The sequence below is a fragment of the Narcine bancroftii genome, chromosome 1 (genome assembly GCF_036971445.1).
Source record: "Narcine bancroftii isolate sNarBan1 chromosome 1, sNarBan1.hap1, whole genome shotgun sequence".
Lineage (NCBI taxonomy): Eukaryota > Metazoa > Chordata > Chondrichthyes > Torpediniformes > Narcinidae > Narcine > Narcine bancroftii.
Window position 1 is genome coordinate 131,882,073 of NC_091469.1, and position 17,759 is coordinate 131,899,831.

General features: G+C 39.1%; 1 protein-coding gene across 5 annotated transcripts in view; it reads right to left on the reverse strand.

Moving 5' to 3' along the window:
• The window catches only part of primpol (primase and polymerase (DNA-directed)), a 42,664-nt gene that overhangs the window by 13,855 nt on the left and 11,050 nt on the right, over window positions 1-17,759 (reverse strand). For 3 of the 5 annotated variants that reach the window (XM_069939965.1, XM_069939985.1, XM_069939994.1), the window contains 8 exons: window positions 14,473-14,576; window positions 10,916-11,054; window positions 7,806-7,953; window positions 6,253-6,546; window positions 5,516-5,678; window positions 4,550-4,647; window positions 2,694-2,780; window positions 2,463-2,571 (listed from right to left, as the gene is read on the reverse strand). In XM_069939965.1, coding sequence (XP_069796066.1) covers window positions 2,463-2,571; window positions 2,694-2,780; window positions 4,550-4,647; window positions 5,516-5,678; window positions 6,253-6,546; window positions 7,806-7,953; window positions 10,916-11,054; window positions 14,473-14,576 — 1,142 coding nt within the window. Of the gene's footprint in view, window positions 1-2,462; window positions 2,572-2,693; window positions 2,781-4,549; window positions 4,648-5,515; window positions 5,679-6,252; window positions 6,547-7,805; window positions 7,954-10,915; window positions 11,055-12,452; window positions 12,629-14,472; window positions 14,577-17,759 lie in introns of those variants that run through there. The other 2 variants (XM_069939975.1, XM_069940005.1) reach the window with 2 other exon arrangements.

Here is a 17,759-nt window from a genome sequence, read left to right on the forward strand (position 1 = left end):
AGTGAGAATGCTGAATAACTGCTAAAATAACTCCGTGACTCTACTATTTATTAATAATTTTTTAATATATGTATCATTTGTCTGTATGTGTGATACTCCTGTACACGTGTTTTACACTGTTCTGCATCGTGGACAGGAGAATGCTATTTTGTCGGGCTGTACTGGTAGGTTGGCTCGGCTACAAGCTTTTCTAAGAGGCCGTCCTGAAGGCATTCTATAAATTCCTCCTTTTGGGATCCACCACCAACCAGGTTTTCCCAAGCAACCTACATATTGAAATCCCCAATGACTATTGTAATATTGCCCTTTTTGCATGACTTCTCACTCTGTCCCTCTGTAGTTTTCACCCCACATCCTGGCTACTATTTGGAGGCCTGTATACAATTTCCATCAGGATCTTTTTACCCTTACAGTTTCTTAATTCTACCCACAGGGATTCTATATCTTCTGATTTAAAGTCTCCTCTCCCCCAGTGATTTAATTTCATGTTAACCAGCAGAACCACCCCACCCTCTCTTCCTACATTCCGGTCCTCTGATACACTGAGTTCATGGATATTTAGTTCCCAGCTGTGATCTCATGTCAATGGTTCTACTGAAGAAAGTTGAAAGGAAATTCCAAAGACTATGCAGTACTACAAAATAACTAAGTGGAATGGTTTACTTTAGAACAAAGAAGTCCAAAATCCAACTACCTCATTTTTATGTGGATGTATCTCCTCATTGTGATAAATGCAGCCGTGGAGCTGCTTCATTCATTTTGGACAGGTCAGGGTTTTGAGAAAATTTGGAACAAAGTATTTCAAACTTTCCCTGCACTTTTAATTTTTAAACCTAATCCCTTAACTGCCTTATTTGGTATTGTTGGAGATAATGACATAACTTTAACAGCATTTGAGCTACATGTATTAGCTTTTATTTCTCTTACGGCTAGGCGGTCGGTGTTGCTCAGATGGAGGGACTTCACCCCACCTAATCATTCTCAATGGCTACGTGACGTCATGGCATTTTAAACGAAGAGAAGATTAGATGCTCAATTTCCAATCTGAATTCAAATTTTCAAACACCGTGGGGACCTTTTTGAATTATTTTCATAATCTTTGATTTGATATGAAGGTAGAAGTGTTGACTAATGAAGTAATTTATCACTCAGATAAGAATTCTGTCTTTTCTTTGGCCAAACAGCTTCTTTCTTGGTAGGGGGTGTAGATTTTTTTTGTAAATATAATAAAGTAATAAAATATTTATACAATGTAATTTATTCGATTGAAAATGTGGAGTACCTTGGATGAAATGACATGATTTAAGTGTAATGTTTCTTTTTGACTTTTAACAAATATCCTTATGTACTCTGTATTTTTTCTGAGAATGTCAATAAAAATATTGAAAATGAAAAGAACAGAGAAGTCTAAATTGGGACTTGAATACCATGTATAATTTAACACCTATAGAGATCTATACCGAGTAATTAGAAGGATCTCTTTGCTGCGGCTAATTATTGCGTTATAATTTTCTAAATAAAAACATACGTTAAACCAAGATTAAGTAGCTGTAATTTTTTTCTGCTTAATTTTACTTCCCCTTCTTTCCTGTTCCACTATCTTGTTTTTTCTGCCTCCATCTTGTTTTTATCCATATGACCCAAGGCAATGAGCGCTGTCCTTAATGACCACCTTTTCATACAGACAGTGACATCACTGACGGACTAGTGTGTGAATACACTCCATCGGCCATTCCCAATATAGGGTTACTCTTAACATTCTTCTTTATTTTCCTATTGAAGAACTAACAGAAGATGGCACCAGAAATCAAATGAAGTTTGCCATTCAACTCTATCAAACTTCTCCATGTTCACTGTAGAAAGTGTACCGACTGGTTGCATCACAATCTACTTTAGAAACCAGTGCTCACAGATGCAGTGGTACACCCAGCCAAGTCTATCATGGGTACTGATATCCTGTCCACTGAAGAGATTTCCCTGAGACGTTGCCTCAACAAAGCACTCAACATCATGAAGGACCCCCATCACCCCTGATCACACTCTTTTCTTGCTGCTATATTCAGGCAGAAGGTACAGAAAGTCTCATGTCTGGCACTTCAAAAACAGTCCCCCCCCCCCACCCCCAGACTCTTGTACCCTTCCGCACCCTGTAGAACTATGACCATAAGAGGACCACTGTTGTAAAATCACATTTTTTGTGCACTACCTATAACTCCGATACTAACCTATCATTTTGTAATTACTATCTTCTTTTTCTTTCATGCAGTAATTTAATTTGTACTTAACGTTAGTGTATTTTACATACATATGTCACTGAAGGAAGCAGGTATTTCAGTGTATTTATGTATATGATAATAAACCTTCAGCTATCACCTGGGGAGGACTGACGTTCTGCACACTGAATAGAAACATGTCTATTGTTTGCAGGAGCTGCCGCTTAGAGAATTTAACACTGAACTTACATAATATTGTTGCTTTTATGTGCTCTACCGATGTTCTCGCACCAACGGTTTTTGCCGATGTCATAAACAATCAGCTCTTCGGAGCAGAAATAATTCCATCGATGTAGGACTGAGGACATTAAATATTTTTTAAAGCACAGGATATGATTTTTTTTTAAAAAGAAATGAAACCACAACAAAATTACTGCTTCGCAACGAGGTTTAATGATGTTTGACACAATAAGAACTTACCACCTTGTATGCCTCCCTTGTTAACTTTACCAATAATAAAATTGTCAATCTCTGGATATGGTGAACAACGATAACCACCCATTGCCTCTGGAAAAACATAATTTAACCTTAGCTACACAATGCATAAAAGCTAAAGGATGAACATCGAACATATGCATTTCTGAACAACAGCAAAATTTAGTATATAAACATCCATGCTTAATACATGTAGATAATAGACTCTTTCAGATGGCCAGAATACCCCAATGTAAAGCTGCATATTCTACCCCTATGCGGCTGATGAGATACCCACCTGAATGCGCTGAACATGCCTCCGAGGTGCCGACACCAACCCTCCTCTGGGAGGGATAATCGGCAGAGTGCCAGGCTCCGCTGAAGCTGAATGTGCAGCTGCTATAAGCGGCTGCCTAGGGGTGGGCTGGTGACTCTATCAGCTAGCGACCAAACTCCCCGCTGCCTGACAGCCCCCTCCACACGACCTTACAACCCCTGCCGCTGCCTGACGTCCCCCACCGGCCGCCCTGCCCAATGTACCATCGACCTCCCCTCCCCAGTCGGGCAGGCTCCGTCAGGACGGGGGGGCCAGCGGTGTAGGCTGCCACAGCCCAGCTGGCTGCTCCTGCACCAGGGCTGCTCAAAATGCGGCATAGTAATGGCAGTCTTCCTTACCCATAAACCCCACGCAGCTGGAACTGTGTGGGAAACAGAGAGGTTCCACCTGCTTGGGGGATTATGGGTAGGGAAGACGGCCATTGCTAAGCTGCATATTTATGATGGGTGGTGCTGCAGCACTAGTCGCCTCGCCTCCATCAGATGCGGAGGCACTACGAGGTGCCTCTGGATATCAATAGGCCCTTTCAGGTGGACAGGGCAATGCTGTAGCAGCCTTTTAACCTGAAAGGTGAGTCTTCAGGCTGGGATCGGCTCCTGCAGCCGCCCTTGAGGCGAAGGATGCACCTGAAAGCGGCTAATATTACTGGAAGCACATTGATCAATAACTTATATCTAAAGTCAGCCCTGCCAAGAACATTTTTAATTTTCAAGTTAGAGTAAAGGAAATTTACATTGCAGTAAACTTGCAGCTACCCCATGTTGTCACGTCATTTATTTCAAATATTAACACAATTCTATATGCCACAAACTGATTATGCTTCTACATTTTTAGCTCAATCACCATTTATCTAAAATATGACTCGCATCTTTAAGTATTTTCTTTCTTTTTGGTAATTGTATTTGGGTTGCATTTACCCTGAGCTAACGTGGATCAACTTCAGCCAAGGAATTAACTCCCAGAACGCCAGAATGAATTTACTCCCCTACCATTCCTGCACTCCATCTACTATTCTCCCTCCCTCTTTTAGTTCAGCCTTATTCACACCCCAATCCAACTCACTCTGCTACTTCTGCCCTCCATTCAGAATAGAAACAATACTGCAAAATAACATATTTAATTAAAAATGCTTTTTTGGCCAATTTGGTTGTATCTCTATTTCTTGTTTATCTTCTTCCCCAGTGATATATTATTAGCTTAAGCTTCTCTTTCTTTTAAGATATGTTCACATTAATGGAGATAAAAAAAAATTAAATCCTCCATTTCTTCATCAAGAACTGGAGGTATTATGGCAATAGGTAGATCTGTCTTTTTCCAACCCCAAACATTAAAGCCAAATATTAACTCAGTGACTGCACTGAATTTCAAGAAATCAAAATGTAATAGATAACGGCAGTTGGTGGCTATAACACATTATTCTTATCACCACAGGCAAGAGTATTAACTATGCAGAGGCAGATTAAAATGTCTTCTTTGACAATCTAACTTAATAAATGTGCAAACAGATCATTAGGAAACCAAATACCTGATACAGGATGATACAGGTTATCTTGAGTGTGACATTCCTTGGATTTCTTCATATCTGGGCTATCACAGGTCAGAATGGTTAAGCCATCAAAAAACCTGAAAGATGGTAGTATTTCGATCATGCAAATTTGCAAACGGTCCTATTGAATTTAGATTATCAGTAGCTCATATTTGTCCTGATAATTACCATCTTACAGTCTCAAAACTACAAATTAATTTATGAAAATATACTTTTGTATTAGATCAGACTAATAAATATACATTTCTGTGCTCTTAGAATAAGAGCATAATATTATATAAAATGCATAATTTATATGAAAAATGTAATCCATAGTACAAAAGGTTATTTTATATCATGTGCAAAACTTTACATTTGTGTTTAAAAACAGGTATGGTATCAATGAAAAGAGATCATAAAATGTAAAATATGACAATCTTTAAAAAAGGAATCCCAATGTAAGATGTACAACAATATATATTTAAAGAGATCAATGAAATCTTAGTGAGATGAGAAGCAAGGACAGAGGGTCTGAAGCTGAAATATTTTTATTAAAATTCAATACGAATGAAGTTGCTTCACAGGATTGTACTGGAACCGAATCAACATTTAAGCAGTACTTTCTGGAATCCTAAAGTTCCTTACACATAATTAAGATGCTAAACTGGCAAATACTGCAGTTTTCAAGCACACTTACAACAATTAAAGCAATGTAAAATTACGTTAATCAGTTATGAGAAAAAGATTAGCCAGCACATTGGGAGAACCCCCATCAAATTCCTAATACTGATCTATTGAAATAGAAAAAAAATAAATAAATTTTCAGAACCAGACTTAAATCTCAGAATAATTCAAGTGCCAATATGTTCAAGTCCAAAGGTAACAAGATATCAGTATATATCATCAACAGTTCCTTCACCGTTATTCTATTGTCCAAAACAGTATTCAAATTTATGGATGCCTTACCTAACATTGCTGACCAGAGAACTCAGGAAATATAGTTCCTCTTTAGAAACATTATCCTGAGGGTTGGGGACGAACTGATTATCTTCAGCAACTTGAAATGAAGTGTTCTTTCCCAGTTTGGATGATCCATACAGTCGGAAGTTTCTGTTCCTTGTGTAAACGCCTTTATATAAAAAAGGCACAAGCCTCATCACTTACAAATGCACCAATAACAAAAGACAAATTTCACCCCATATTCTTAATTTGAATAACAAATAGATAGAAAATTGATGTTCCAGGCTTATAAACGCAACTGAGGTTGAAAATGTCACCCACATCAACTATATTAAGGCTCTCCCTCTCTCAAATTTCTTGCAACACCACGTTTCTGAAATGTTCCGTTTTGTGAGTCTTCTCAAAAGGACTAAAATGAGATGATGCATGAAGTTCAATAGGCTCACTAACTTGTAAAATTGCTGCCAGAAAATGCACTCTTCATTGTCCTTTTTTTTAAAAAAAAGTTTTATTAAAATGTAATATTTACTTTAGAAAATCATGTATTAAAGTTCAAGGAATTCAAAATGGCATTCATTTTGTACAACTTTCCTTCTTGTAACAACATACCTCCAAATTCAACACTGAAATGACAAACATCAGCTAGCAAACCAATTAAGCAATACAATTCCCAGTTACATACAAGCAGAATGCTTTCTTGCTTGCATATATGGGTTGAAATATTAAATGAAAAATACACTTACCAAGATCTACAAAGAGTTGATCAGTTCCATGTTTATCTTTAACAACCAGAAATGATAAATCTGGCTCCAAAATTCTCTCCTCTGATTTTTCCCACAATGGACACTTAATCTTTTTTGAGGAGAGGTTCCCAGAAATAATAAAATGCTTCCTCTTGTCTGGAGAGAGAGGAACATATGGTGTGCTGGTGGAGAGCAAAGCTTCTTCACTAGTTCTTTGAGTTTCTTGGCCAATTGTCCCACGTCTTTTTGTCAATTCTTCAATCACAGGTTGCATTATCTTTCTTATAAAGTTCCCTGATAAGAAACAAATACAGTAGCTTGTAAATTCCTTGGCAATAATTTGTTAGATACAATTTAAGTTTATTCCTCAAAATTACATTTGAGGATTGTTTTAATCAGTCAAATCTCTTCCATTTGGAGGTAGTGTTGTCCATTCAGAAATCAGATAGCAGAGGGGGAGAAGCTGTTTTTGTACTGTTGGGTGTTCATCTTCAGGTTCCTGTATGTATGTGTACATATCTGTTTTATGTCTGAATGAAGTGAATTTTGTGTAATATTGCATTTTATAACATGATAATTGAATTTTGATGAAGATCTACCGGGAACAATGCCTGAAGAGGGTGCACAAAATCAGTGAACCGGTGCGGATTCGAAAGCCCAACATGGCCTGTTTCCGCTCCGAAAGTGGTTATATGATTATGTGTATTTATATATGTATTAGTCCCAACACTAATTCCTGTGAAACACCACTGGTCACAGGCCTCCAGCCTGAATAATAGCGTTCCACCACTATTCTTGTCTTCTATGAGCCAACCAATTTCGCATTAAAACGATTACCTCACCGTGCATCTGCATCTTCTGAATAACCATTGCATCATTCAGAAGATCAAAGAGCTGAAGGAGTCCATGTTAAATAGACAAAGTTACAGGGTTAATGGCTAATTTTTTGTTTAATGAGTGAATTTAAAAAAAAATAAAATGATTCAAACCTCCATGTCTTGACTCCAACCACCCCACCTCGGTTTTGTGACCCTCGAAACTGGATAAGGGGAGGTGGCTACTTCGGATAAAGCTGCAGTCCCTAAAGGCAAAATGGTGGCAGTGCATGGCAACTCATTGCTAGCCTTTGAATGGCATACAAAAGAAAGCTTTTCACTGTACCTCGATATGCCTGACAACTAAATAAATATAAATCAAAGAAGCAGGTCTTTTTGAGAAGAAGTGTTTACCTACTTAAATGAAGCCAAGTCTAGTACTTCAGCTTACGGACGATCAAATGCAGAAGCCCAAAATTTACAGATTCCGAACGACCAAAGATAAGTGCACACTATCAAGCTCGTCAAGCCTGCTCCACAATACATCCACCATTTTACTGCATTATCTACATTATTAACTTAATGTCGAACCATCTCAATTTTGAATTAGCACAATTACTGAACCTCCACAGCCTTCTGAAGTGGATGACCATAAAAATAATGATTCATGCTTTTATTATTGTACACATCGAACCATTCTCATTTTGTGCAGGTGAACAGGTATAATCAGAAACTTACCAACATCTATATTACTCTTGAAGGCTGCATTAAGAAAATGAAATACTAGATGGCGACTGAATTTTTCATGAGTACTGGAGTCCAAGTTCAAGACATCTTTCACTGAACAATGTATGTTGTACAGTTCTCCCAATTTTTGACAAACATACTAAATTCAAAGACAAAACATTTCACAAGAAACATTTTAATGATCAATCATTATGTTATACAAGGCTAAAAAAGTCCTGCCAAAAACATGCTCTCAGAAGTCACTGCCAGCTCTGACAATCTTGCAGAATTTAAATGGTACAAGTTGATGTCTCCAGCAAATGTGCAACTTTAAATCAACAATGTTTGGTGTCAAATAGGGAACATATCAGCTAACTGACTGCATCATGGTCTGGTATGGGGATACACCGTGGACCCCAGTACATCACAGGCAAACCCCTTCCGACCATCGAGAACATCTACAGGAATGCTGCCGTCAGAGAGCAGCAGCAATCATCAAGGATCCACACTACCCAGCACATACTATGTTCTTGCTGCTACCATCAGGAAAGAGGTATAGGTGCCACAAGACTCACACCACCAGCTTCAGGAACTGCTGCCACACTCAATGACAAACTCAATCAGGGACTCCTTTAAAGACTCTTACTTTTGCCATTTTTTATTGTACAGTCAGTTGATTACATTTGTTTACATGTGTACATTGTGTGTTTTTTTTTGCCTTGCCAATAAGTGGTAATTTGGCCTGGCCTACAGGAAAAGAAATCTCAGGGTTATAGGTGATGTCATGTATGTACTCTGACAATAAATCTGAACTCTGAATCTATTCTAGCCAGTCAATAAGAAAACAACTTATTGCCTGCACTTTCAATAGCCAGCTGGCTAATAGGTGAAAGAAAAAGCACTGATTGATGGCAATCAATCTTTGCATTTTTTCTTTGCATTCGAGTCATTCACACCGCTAACTCTGCTAGGAAGCAGGTAAACTTACTGGGCCTGCTGCACCTGGGGAGACTTTTCCTCTGCACCATGATTTACCTTGTTCATAGGGAACCTAGGATTTTAAGGAGGGGTCCTGTCTCCAGCAGTAAAGTCATGAGTGACATATTACACATTCTCACAGGTCAGTGAAATCGTAGTGGGAATAAACCGCCTACGCCCTCGTTTAAAAGACCATGGGGAAAAACGCATACAGTTTAATCAGTTAAGCGCCCTAACAATATTGAATTTGTGCACTTAACTCTCGCACGTGCGCCAACCTAATTCCAATATGCGAAACCACCCCGCAAGCGTCAATCAAAAACTCACACATGTGTACAGTGATCAAGATGGCTGCGCCCAGCCTATGGACACCGGATGCCGACTAACAAGGGAAGTACACACATTTTGGCTCTTACGTACTCTGTATCCCTGTTATACTTTGTCAAATACAACATAATCCATGTAAATTTTATATTTTTTCTTTATTTTTAAAAAATTTTTGGACGCAAGTCGGGGAATACCTGTATTTAAAGAAATAGGTATTTTTATATGAATTTATGTAAAATGCACTCAATTACTTTCATTAGTTCAGTTCTTAAATGTGCAATTTTAAGATTAATTTGGACCTGTAATCAAAACCACTGTCCCTTCTCAACACGCTCAACTTCTCTGCACCAGCAAACCACACTACATAGACCCAGAGACTAAGGTCCACTGCACAGAGACCTACAAGTACAGTGTCAACTTCCTCAGGAACAAGGACAACATTCTTCTGCTGCCTGTTTGGCAGCCTGATATACAGTGGCTCAAATCAACACAAAAAAATTCTCATCCCCTCCATCAAACTTTCTCTCTGTCTAGGAAAAGCAGCCAATGCATTAAAAGACTCTTCTTAGCCACATTCTCTTTTGAGAAGAGTGTAAGATCATGCCCCACCACTCTAGGACAGCTTTTTGTTGTTGTTTTCAAACTCCTGAATGAATATCACAACAGTAAAACTAATATTTCCTCTGCACTGCACTGATTCCTTTCTCTGTAGTCTGTACTGTGTTTTACTTGCTGTATTATGCATCAGATGTCCATTTGGACTTCTCTCGCAAAACAAATTTTCTCACTGGATCATGGTAAACCTGACAATAGATGAACATGAACTTAATGAGAAGTTAAACACTGGTCGTTTTTGCTCTGTAAAACCTTTGTATCCTTCTTGTTAATACCTCTCTCTGGTGCTTTCCCACAATAAACCAAACTGTTTGTAAATGTGACATTCAATTTAAACCCAAGCCAAGACATCATGTCCAGAAAGCCTTTTATTAGGTGCCACATGTTGGAACCCCCCCCCACCCCCCGCCCCCACACATTTCCCTGTGGCTGTAGGAAGTACCATACTTGGACCCACACCTCCTTCCTCACTACCATTCAGGGCCCCAGTGCTTTCAAATGAAGCAACACTTCACTTTGTATCCGTAGGAGTGATCTATGGTATCCAGTGCTCCCTTTTTGGCCTTCTCTAAATCGGAGAGACTGGGTGCAGACTGGGATATCACTTTGCTGAGCATCTTCACTCTGTCCGCATCAGTGATAGATATTTCCCAGTGGCCAACCACTTCAATTCCACGCCCCATGCTCACGTTTGTCCATGGCCTCATGTAATGTCCCAACAAGAAGAACAACACTTGATTTTCCATCTGGGCACTATCCAACCGGATGCTATTAACATAGACCTCTGGTTCCTGCTAGCCTACTCTCTGTTCTCCCTTCCTCCTGCTCTCCACCTCTTCCCTCTCCATTCACAGAGTCATCCCTCTTTCCCCTGCTTGCAAGTATGTCCTCCCTCCTTTATGCACCTATTACCTCCTGTCTTTGGGACTGTGCTCTTCTCCCTGTCCCTCCCCCCATCATTTTGTTCGGGCACCTACTGACATTTTTCCATACCTTGATGAAGAGCTCAAGCCCCAAATGTTGGTTATGTATTTTTATCTTTCCTTTATAAAGTACCATGTTTGACCAAATGAGTTTCTCCAGCATTATGTTTTCACCAATGTATATTTTTACCAATATATCTAATTAAATGGATGTAAGATAAGTTGAGCTTTTCATGAGGTAAATCAAGATCAAATCATAGGTAGAAATGATATCAACACCTGGATTAATTTTGACACCATCTCTTTTCCATCAAGCTCCGGATTTGTTTGCTTCATGAATTCCAAGTCAAAATACAAATGGCAGACAGCTGCTTCTGGAATCACTTCATAGCAGTGCATTAATGACTTCCGATAATTCCTGGAACAAAAATAACAAAGAAATATTGAAAACAAAGCATTGCATAACTGGCACAGGCATCTTCTGAAATTTCAAACGCATCTGCAAATCTCGGAATAGATAATGGACATTAGAGACCTTCAGATAAAGGTATAAACCTCAAATTCTTAGAATAATATTAGATTTCAGATTAACTGGATCATCTGCTATCCAATAATTCAGCTCTCTAATTAGTCTTAGTGTTGGTTGAGTGTCTGCAATATAGGCCAGGCATCCAACAGCAGTTGGGGCTTGGACTGTAGACCAGGTGTGCAAACAGAACCTTTTTTTAAATTTTTTTTTTATTTTTCACACCATAAACCACATTGACCAAGATCCATACTTTTTCCTTTTCAAATATATACAGTGTCATTTTCTCCCCCCCTCCCACCTCCCATCCCACCCTCCTTACCCCCCCCATTCATTTAAAGTACTAAACCTAAGATACATTAAACCAGTCAAACAATGTTGTTATTCAATAAAAATAAACAAGAAATTCCACTGAGTCAATTCTTTTCATTTCCTTCTCCTTTCGTTAATTTAGGTGGTAGATGTCCCCGGTAGGTTTTCTCTGTTGTGTTTCATGTATGGCTCCCATATTTGTTCAAATATTTTAATATTATTTCTTAAATTATATGTTATTTTTTCTAGTGGAATACATTTATTCATTTCTATATACCATTGTTGTATTCTCAAATTATCTTCTAATTTCCAGGTTGACATAATACATTTTTTTGCTACGGCTAGAGCTATCTTAACAAATCTTTTTTGTGCACCATCCAAATCAAGTCCAAATTCTTTGTTTTTTATGTTACTTAGGAGGAAGATCTCTGGGTTTTTTGGTATATTGTTTTCTGTAATTTTATTTAATATCTGGTTTAGATTTTACCCAAATTTTTCTACTTTCTCACATGTCTAGATTGCATGAATTGTTGTTCCCATTTCTTTTTTACAACGAAAACATCTGTCAGATACTGTTGGGTCCCATTTATTTAACTTTTGAGGTGTAATGTATAGCCTGTGTATCCAGTTATATTGCATCATACGTAACCTCGTGTTTATTGTATTTCTCATCGTTCCAGAGCATAACTTCTCTCATGTTTCCTTCTTCATCTTTATATTTAAATCTTGTTCCCATTTTTGTGCAAACAGAACCTTGATGAGGGCTCAGTCCCAAAAAGTTGGTAATATATCTTTACCTCCTGTGGATGCTACGAGACCTGCTGAGTCCCTCCAGCATTTCTGTGTCTTTACAACAATGACAGTGTCTGCAGACCTTCGTGTTTTACTCAATACAAGGAGCTAAACAAGAGGAAGCACCCTACTGAATCTTGGACAATGCTGATCATAAGTAATGAACAATAAATGGGAAGCACATACTCACGTCAAAGAAATAATGTGATACATTCCTGGTCAGTCTCCTCGGATCTACACACCATAAACCTCATCCAAAAAATGCTGGCTGTGTTCTATCTTGCCCTTTTGTTATTCTTACTTCGCAACTCATTGTTTTTAAGATTCTTAACATTGATTTATCTACTGCTTTTTCTACCTTGAGGGCGGACGATAAAATCTACTTCCTTCATCGAACTTTCAGTCATCAGCCCCAAAGGTTCACTTGGCTTAGGTCAAGTTTTGTTTGATGACTCTTTTGAAATGCTTTGGGATGTTTTGCAACCTCCTGGGAAAGATGTGACGACACAGGAGAGAGTACAGAAGCAGATTTTACAGGATATTGCATGGGATGGATTTGTTTTAGTTAAGAGGAGAGGCAGTTTTCCCTCAAGCAGAGGAGGTTACAAGGAGACATGATTGAGGCATGTAAAATTATAAAAGGTTAAAAAAAAAATCGGGTTGACTTTTCCTCTATCAGAGCTAGAAGATATGAATTCAATGTGAGAATATTTAGAGGGGAGAGATTGATCATTTGGAGAATGGCAGGTACTTGGAATGAATCATTAGAGAGAAGTAGCTTTGCTCATAACATTTAAGTAGCGCAAAGGCCAGCTTGAGTTGCCTGGGCATAAAAGGCAACGGGCCAAGATGGGATTAAAATGGATGGGTGACCAGCGGACTGCATACATGGTAGGCCAAATGGCTCATTTCCATGCTTTGCGACTCTATTAAACGATCGTACAGATACAAGACTTTGTTGGGAAATTTTAATTTAGAGAAGAATCTGCTACTGCTACACAATGTGGAAGATCAAGAGAAAACATTTAAAAGAGTGTGCAGCAGACCTCAGGAAGATATATAATTCATCAAATACATTAAAATTTAACAAGCTGGAACAGAACTTAGGACTGGAACTGATAGTTCCAAAATGAATAAAATATGCTAGGTAGAAAATATAAATAATTAGAGAAAGCAAGAGTAGCCGCAAAAGGCAAACTTTCCTGCTAAAATAGATTATGAGTAGATACCACGGAATCCGTTTTGAGATACGTGTTTGTCAACACTGTAGACTGCTTTTGTCTGTTACTCCTTCAAGTTGAGAAGAAGGAGAGTGACCTTGATTAAAAATAGAAGATCTTAAACATGTTTGACAGGAAAGATGTTTCAGGGTCAGGAGCGAGAAATTCAGAGGAGATCTGAGGAGGACATTTTTCACCCAAGAAGTGGTGTATACCTGGAATGCATTGCTGGAGAGATTAACGGACACAGAGTCACTCACAGCATTAAAGAAACATCTGCATTAAGCACTTAAATTCCTTAGGCATAGAAGGTTATGGATCAAGTGCTGGAAGATGGAATGAATACAGATTAGGGAGACACATAAATAAGGAGACACCGCTACAAAATAAGGGGCCTGCCATTTGAGAACTAGTTCTGTAGAAATCGCGACGGAGTGAACAAAGGTTCCCATGATGTTACTAGTTTGTGTTGTTTTGGTATGTAATATTGGAATGAAAATCTCATAAATTGAATGAAATATCAAAATTAGGGACTGACGCAGATACAAACATAAGAAACACTGTCGAGCCTGCTCCGCCATTCAATGGGTCATCTCTACCTTCCTCCTTTTTCCCCATATCCCTTAATTCCCCTACTATGTAAAAATTTATCCATCCTTGTCTTAAATATATTTACTGAGGTATCCTCCACTGCTTCAAAGGGCAGTGAATTCCATAGATTCTCTGGGAAAACAGTTCCTCTTCATCTCCATCCTAAATCTACTACCCTGAATCTCGAGCCTATGTCCCGTGGTTCTAGTCTCCTCCACCAATAGAAACAATTTACCTACCTCTATTTTATCCATGCCTTTCATAGTTTTATACGGTGACGCTGCAATTAGCTTGATAAATTTGAGTTTTCTTCTCTTCATTTGTTGGGTTTCTCTAACTGGAAAGTACATGAAACGCCCTTCATTAAGCCTTATTAGTATAATATACTCACTTACCGGTAATAAAACCACAGTTCAGTGTATGTTGTAACAAGGTAAATTCGCTGTCCAAGTTGAGCGTCCTTCTTATTTTCATTCTCCAAAGCAAAGACATGGGCATCCTTCAATGGAAGTGTTAAAAATGGAAATATTACCATTCCATTACTCTTTTCTTCTTCACTTTATATTTTGATCTTGACCTCAGCAACCACCTCGGCAATTGGATGCACAACTTCCTGTTCTACAGGCCGAATAAGTGAGGATTTGTGATAGCACCTCCTCCATGATCATTCCTAAAACTAGGGTCCCACAAACACTGCTCCAACTCCATCTACAAATTCACAGATGACACAATTGCTGTAGGCAGGATCCCTAACAATCATAAGTCAGAGAGTATGGACTTGTGGCTTGGTGCCAGGACAACAACCTCTCCCTGAATATCACTAAGACCAAAGAGCTGGTTATAGACTGCAGGAAGTGGGAGGGGGGGGGGGGTGCTGAGCTCACTCTCCAGTCTGCATAAGACAGCTTTAAGCTTCTAAAAGTAAGCTGACCTGGTTCACTCACATAAATACAATGGCCAAGAAAAGTAACAGTGCCTTTACTTCCTCAGAAGCCCAAGGAAATTAGGCATGTCACTGCATCTCTGAGCAACTTTTCTAGGTGCTCTATTGGAAGTAGCTTGTCAGAATACATCACTATATGATACACGAACATGCAGAGCCATACATTACAGCTCAAAAATGGGCCCTAGGCCTTTCTAGTCTGTGCCAAACTTTTTTTTTTGGAATACTTTATTTTTGATTTTCAGACTCGTACAAATCCAAACAATACAATCGCTTTCAACAATAGTATATAACATAGTCTTTTTTCCCCCCACCTCTCTCCTCTCCCTCCCATACCCTAATACAACAACAATTATGTAAATGAAACAACTATAGGTAATGTCACAAACCCTTAAGGGAACTTAAGAAAAATCCAAAGAAATCTAAAATAAAAAAGGTGAGGAACAAAATACAAGACCACTTCATCTGTGCCACGACCCACTTCATTGGTCTCAATCATTTCACTGCTGGCACGGATGATCGCATTTCCTTTATTCAGCAGGGGTACAATTATATCTGTGAACCAATGTGTTGCAGATAGGGTTACCACACCCTAACAAATGTGCCATATTTCCTTCTTAAATTGTACATGATTTTCTCCAGGGGAATACAACTCTGCATTTCCGTATTTCAACGTGTAATATTTAGTTGGAAGTTAGACTTCCACATGACCGCTATACATTTCCTGGCTACCAACAAGGCGACCTACATAAACTGAATTTGTTATCTGAACAGTTTAAAACTCGCGTCCATGTTTCCCAGAAGGTACAATTCTGGATCCTGTGGAAAATCCACCTTTGTAATTTTTTTCAGAATGTCTCCCAGGTCCTCCCAGAAGGAGGATAAAGGTTCCAATCTCCACAACACACCTAAAACACATTTCCAAAATTTCTGATTTAGATTTATGTAATTTTTGAGGTGTGAAGTATAGTTGATGCAGGAAATTATATTGCACCAATCTGTACCTGGCATTAATAACAGATGTTATACTGACCAGACAGAAGTCTGACCAGCACTGCTTGTGGATTGTTGTGCCCAAGTCTGTCTCCCACTTTTCCCTTGACTTGTGTAAGGCTGGCTTCAGGCCCTCACTTTGGAATAGGAGATACATCATTGAGATGAACTTACATGTATTCCCCTTTCCATATATAACCATATAACCACTTACAGCACAGAACAGGCCAGTTCGGCCCTACTAGTCCATGCCGTAGCAAAACCCCACCCTCCTAGTCCCACTGACCAGCACCCGGTCCATACCCCTCTCGTCCCCTCCTATCCATGTAACGATCCAGTCTTTCCTTAAATGTAACCAATGATCCCGCCTCGACCACGTCTGCCGGAAGCTCATTCCACATCCCCACCACCCTCTGCGTAAAGAAATTTCCCCTCATGTTCCCCTTATAATTTTCCCCCTTCAATCTTAAACCATGTCCTCTAGTTTGAATCTCCCCCTTTCTTAATTGAAAAAGCCTATCCACATTTACTCTGTCCCTTTTAAAATCTTAAACACCTCTGTCAAGTCCCCTCTCAATCTTCTATGCTCCAGAGAAAAAAGCCCCAGTCTCCACAACCTTTCCCTGTAACTCAGACCCTGAAATCCTGTCAACATTCTCGTGAACCTTCTCTGCTCTCTCTATTTTGTTTATATCTTTCCTATAATTTGGTGACCAAAACTGTATACAGTACTCCAAATTTGGCCTCACCAATGCCTTGTACAATTTCATCATAACCTCCCTACTCTTGAATTCAATACTCCAATTTATGAAGGCCAACATTCCAAATGCCTTCTTCACCACACCATCTACCTGAGTATCAGCCTTGAGGGTACTATTTACCATAACTCCTAAATCCCTTTGTTGCTCTGCACTCCTCAATTGTCTACCATTCAATGTATATGACCTATTTAAATTTGCCTTTCCAAAATGTAGCACCTCACATTTATCTGTATTAAATTCCATCAGCCATTTCTCAGCCCACACCTCCAGCCTTCCTAAATCACCTTTTAATCTACGGTAATCTTCCTCACTGTCCACAACACCACCAATCTTTGTGTCATCCGCAAACTTGCTTATCCAATTCTCTACCCCTACATCCAGATCATTAATATATATAACAAATAATAGTGGACCCAGGACCGAACCCTGAGGAACTCCACTAGTCACCGGCCTCCAATTGGACAAACAATTTTCTACCACTACTCTCTGTCACCTTCCATCCAACCACTGCTGAATCCATTTCACTACTTCCTTATTTATACCTAATGCCTCCACCTTTTTTCCTAACCTCCTGTGGGGAACTTTGTCAAAAGCTTTACTAAAGTCCAAATAGACAACATCCACAGCTTTCCCTTCATCAACCTTTTTTGTAACCCCTCGAAGAACTCAATCAGGTTTGTCAAGCATGATCTACCCCTGACAAAACCATGCTGATTAGAATCTCCATCACTACACACAGGGAGGACAAGAGACAGTCCCAAATGATCCCTTAAGAAAGATCTTGATTGAAGATAGCAGAAGAAAGTTTTATTAGACAAATCATATTTATTCCTTAGTTGTTCGAATGACATAAGCTGCCCCTGCTCATAACTGTCCTTGATACACCTGATCCTCTTCTGGCACCAGGTGTCCAGGATCTTATTATCCAGACTCATGGGTATTAATTTGTTCTGGGTCAAGGGTGCTTAGGAGATAGCCCCACCTT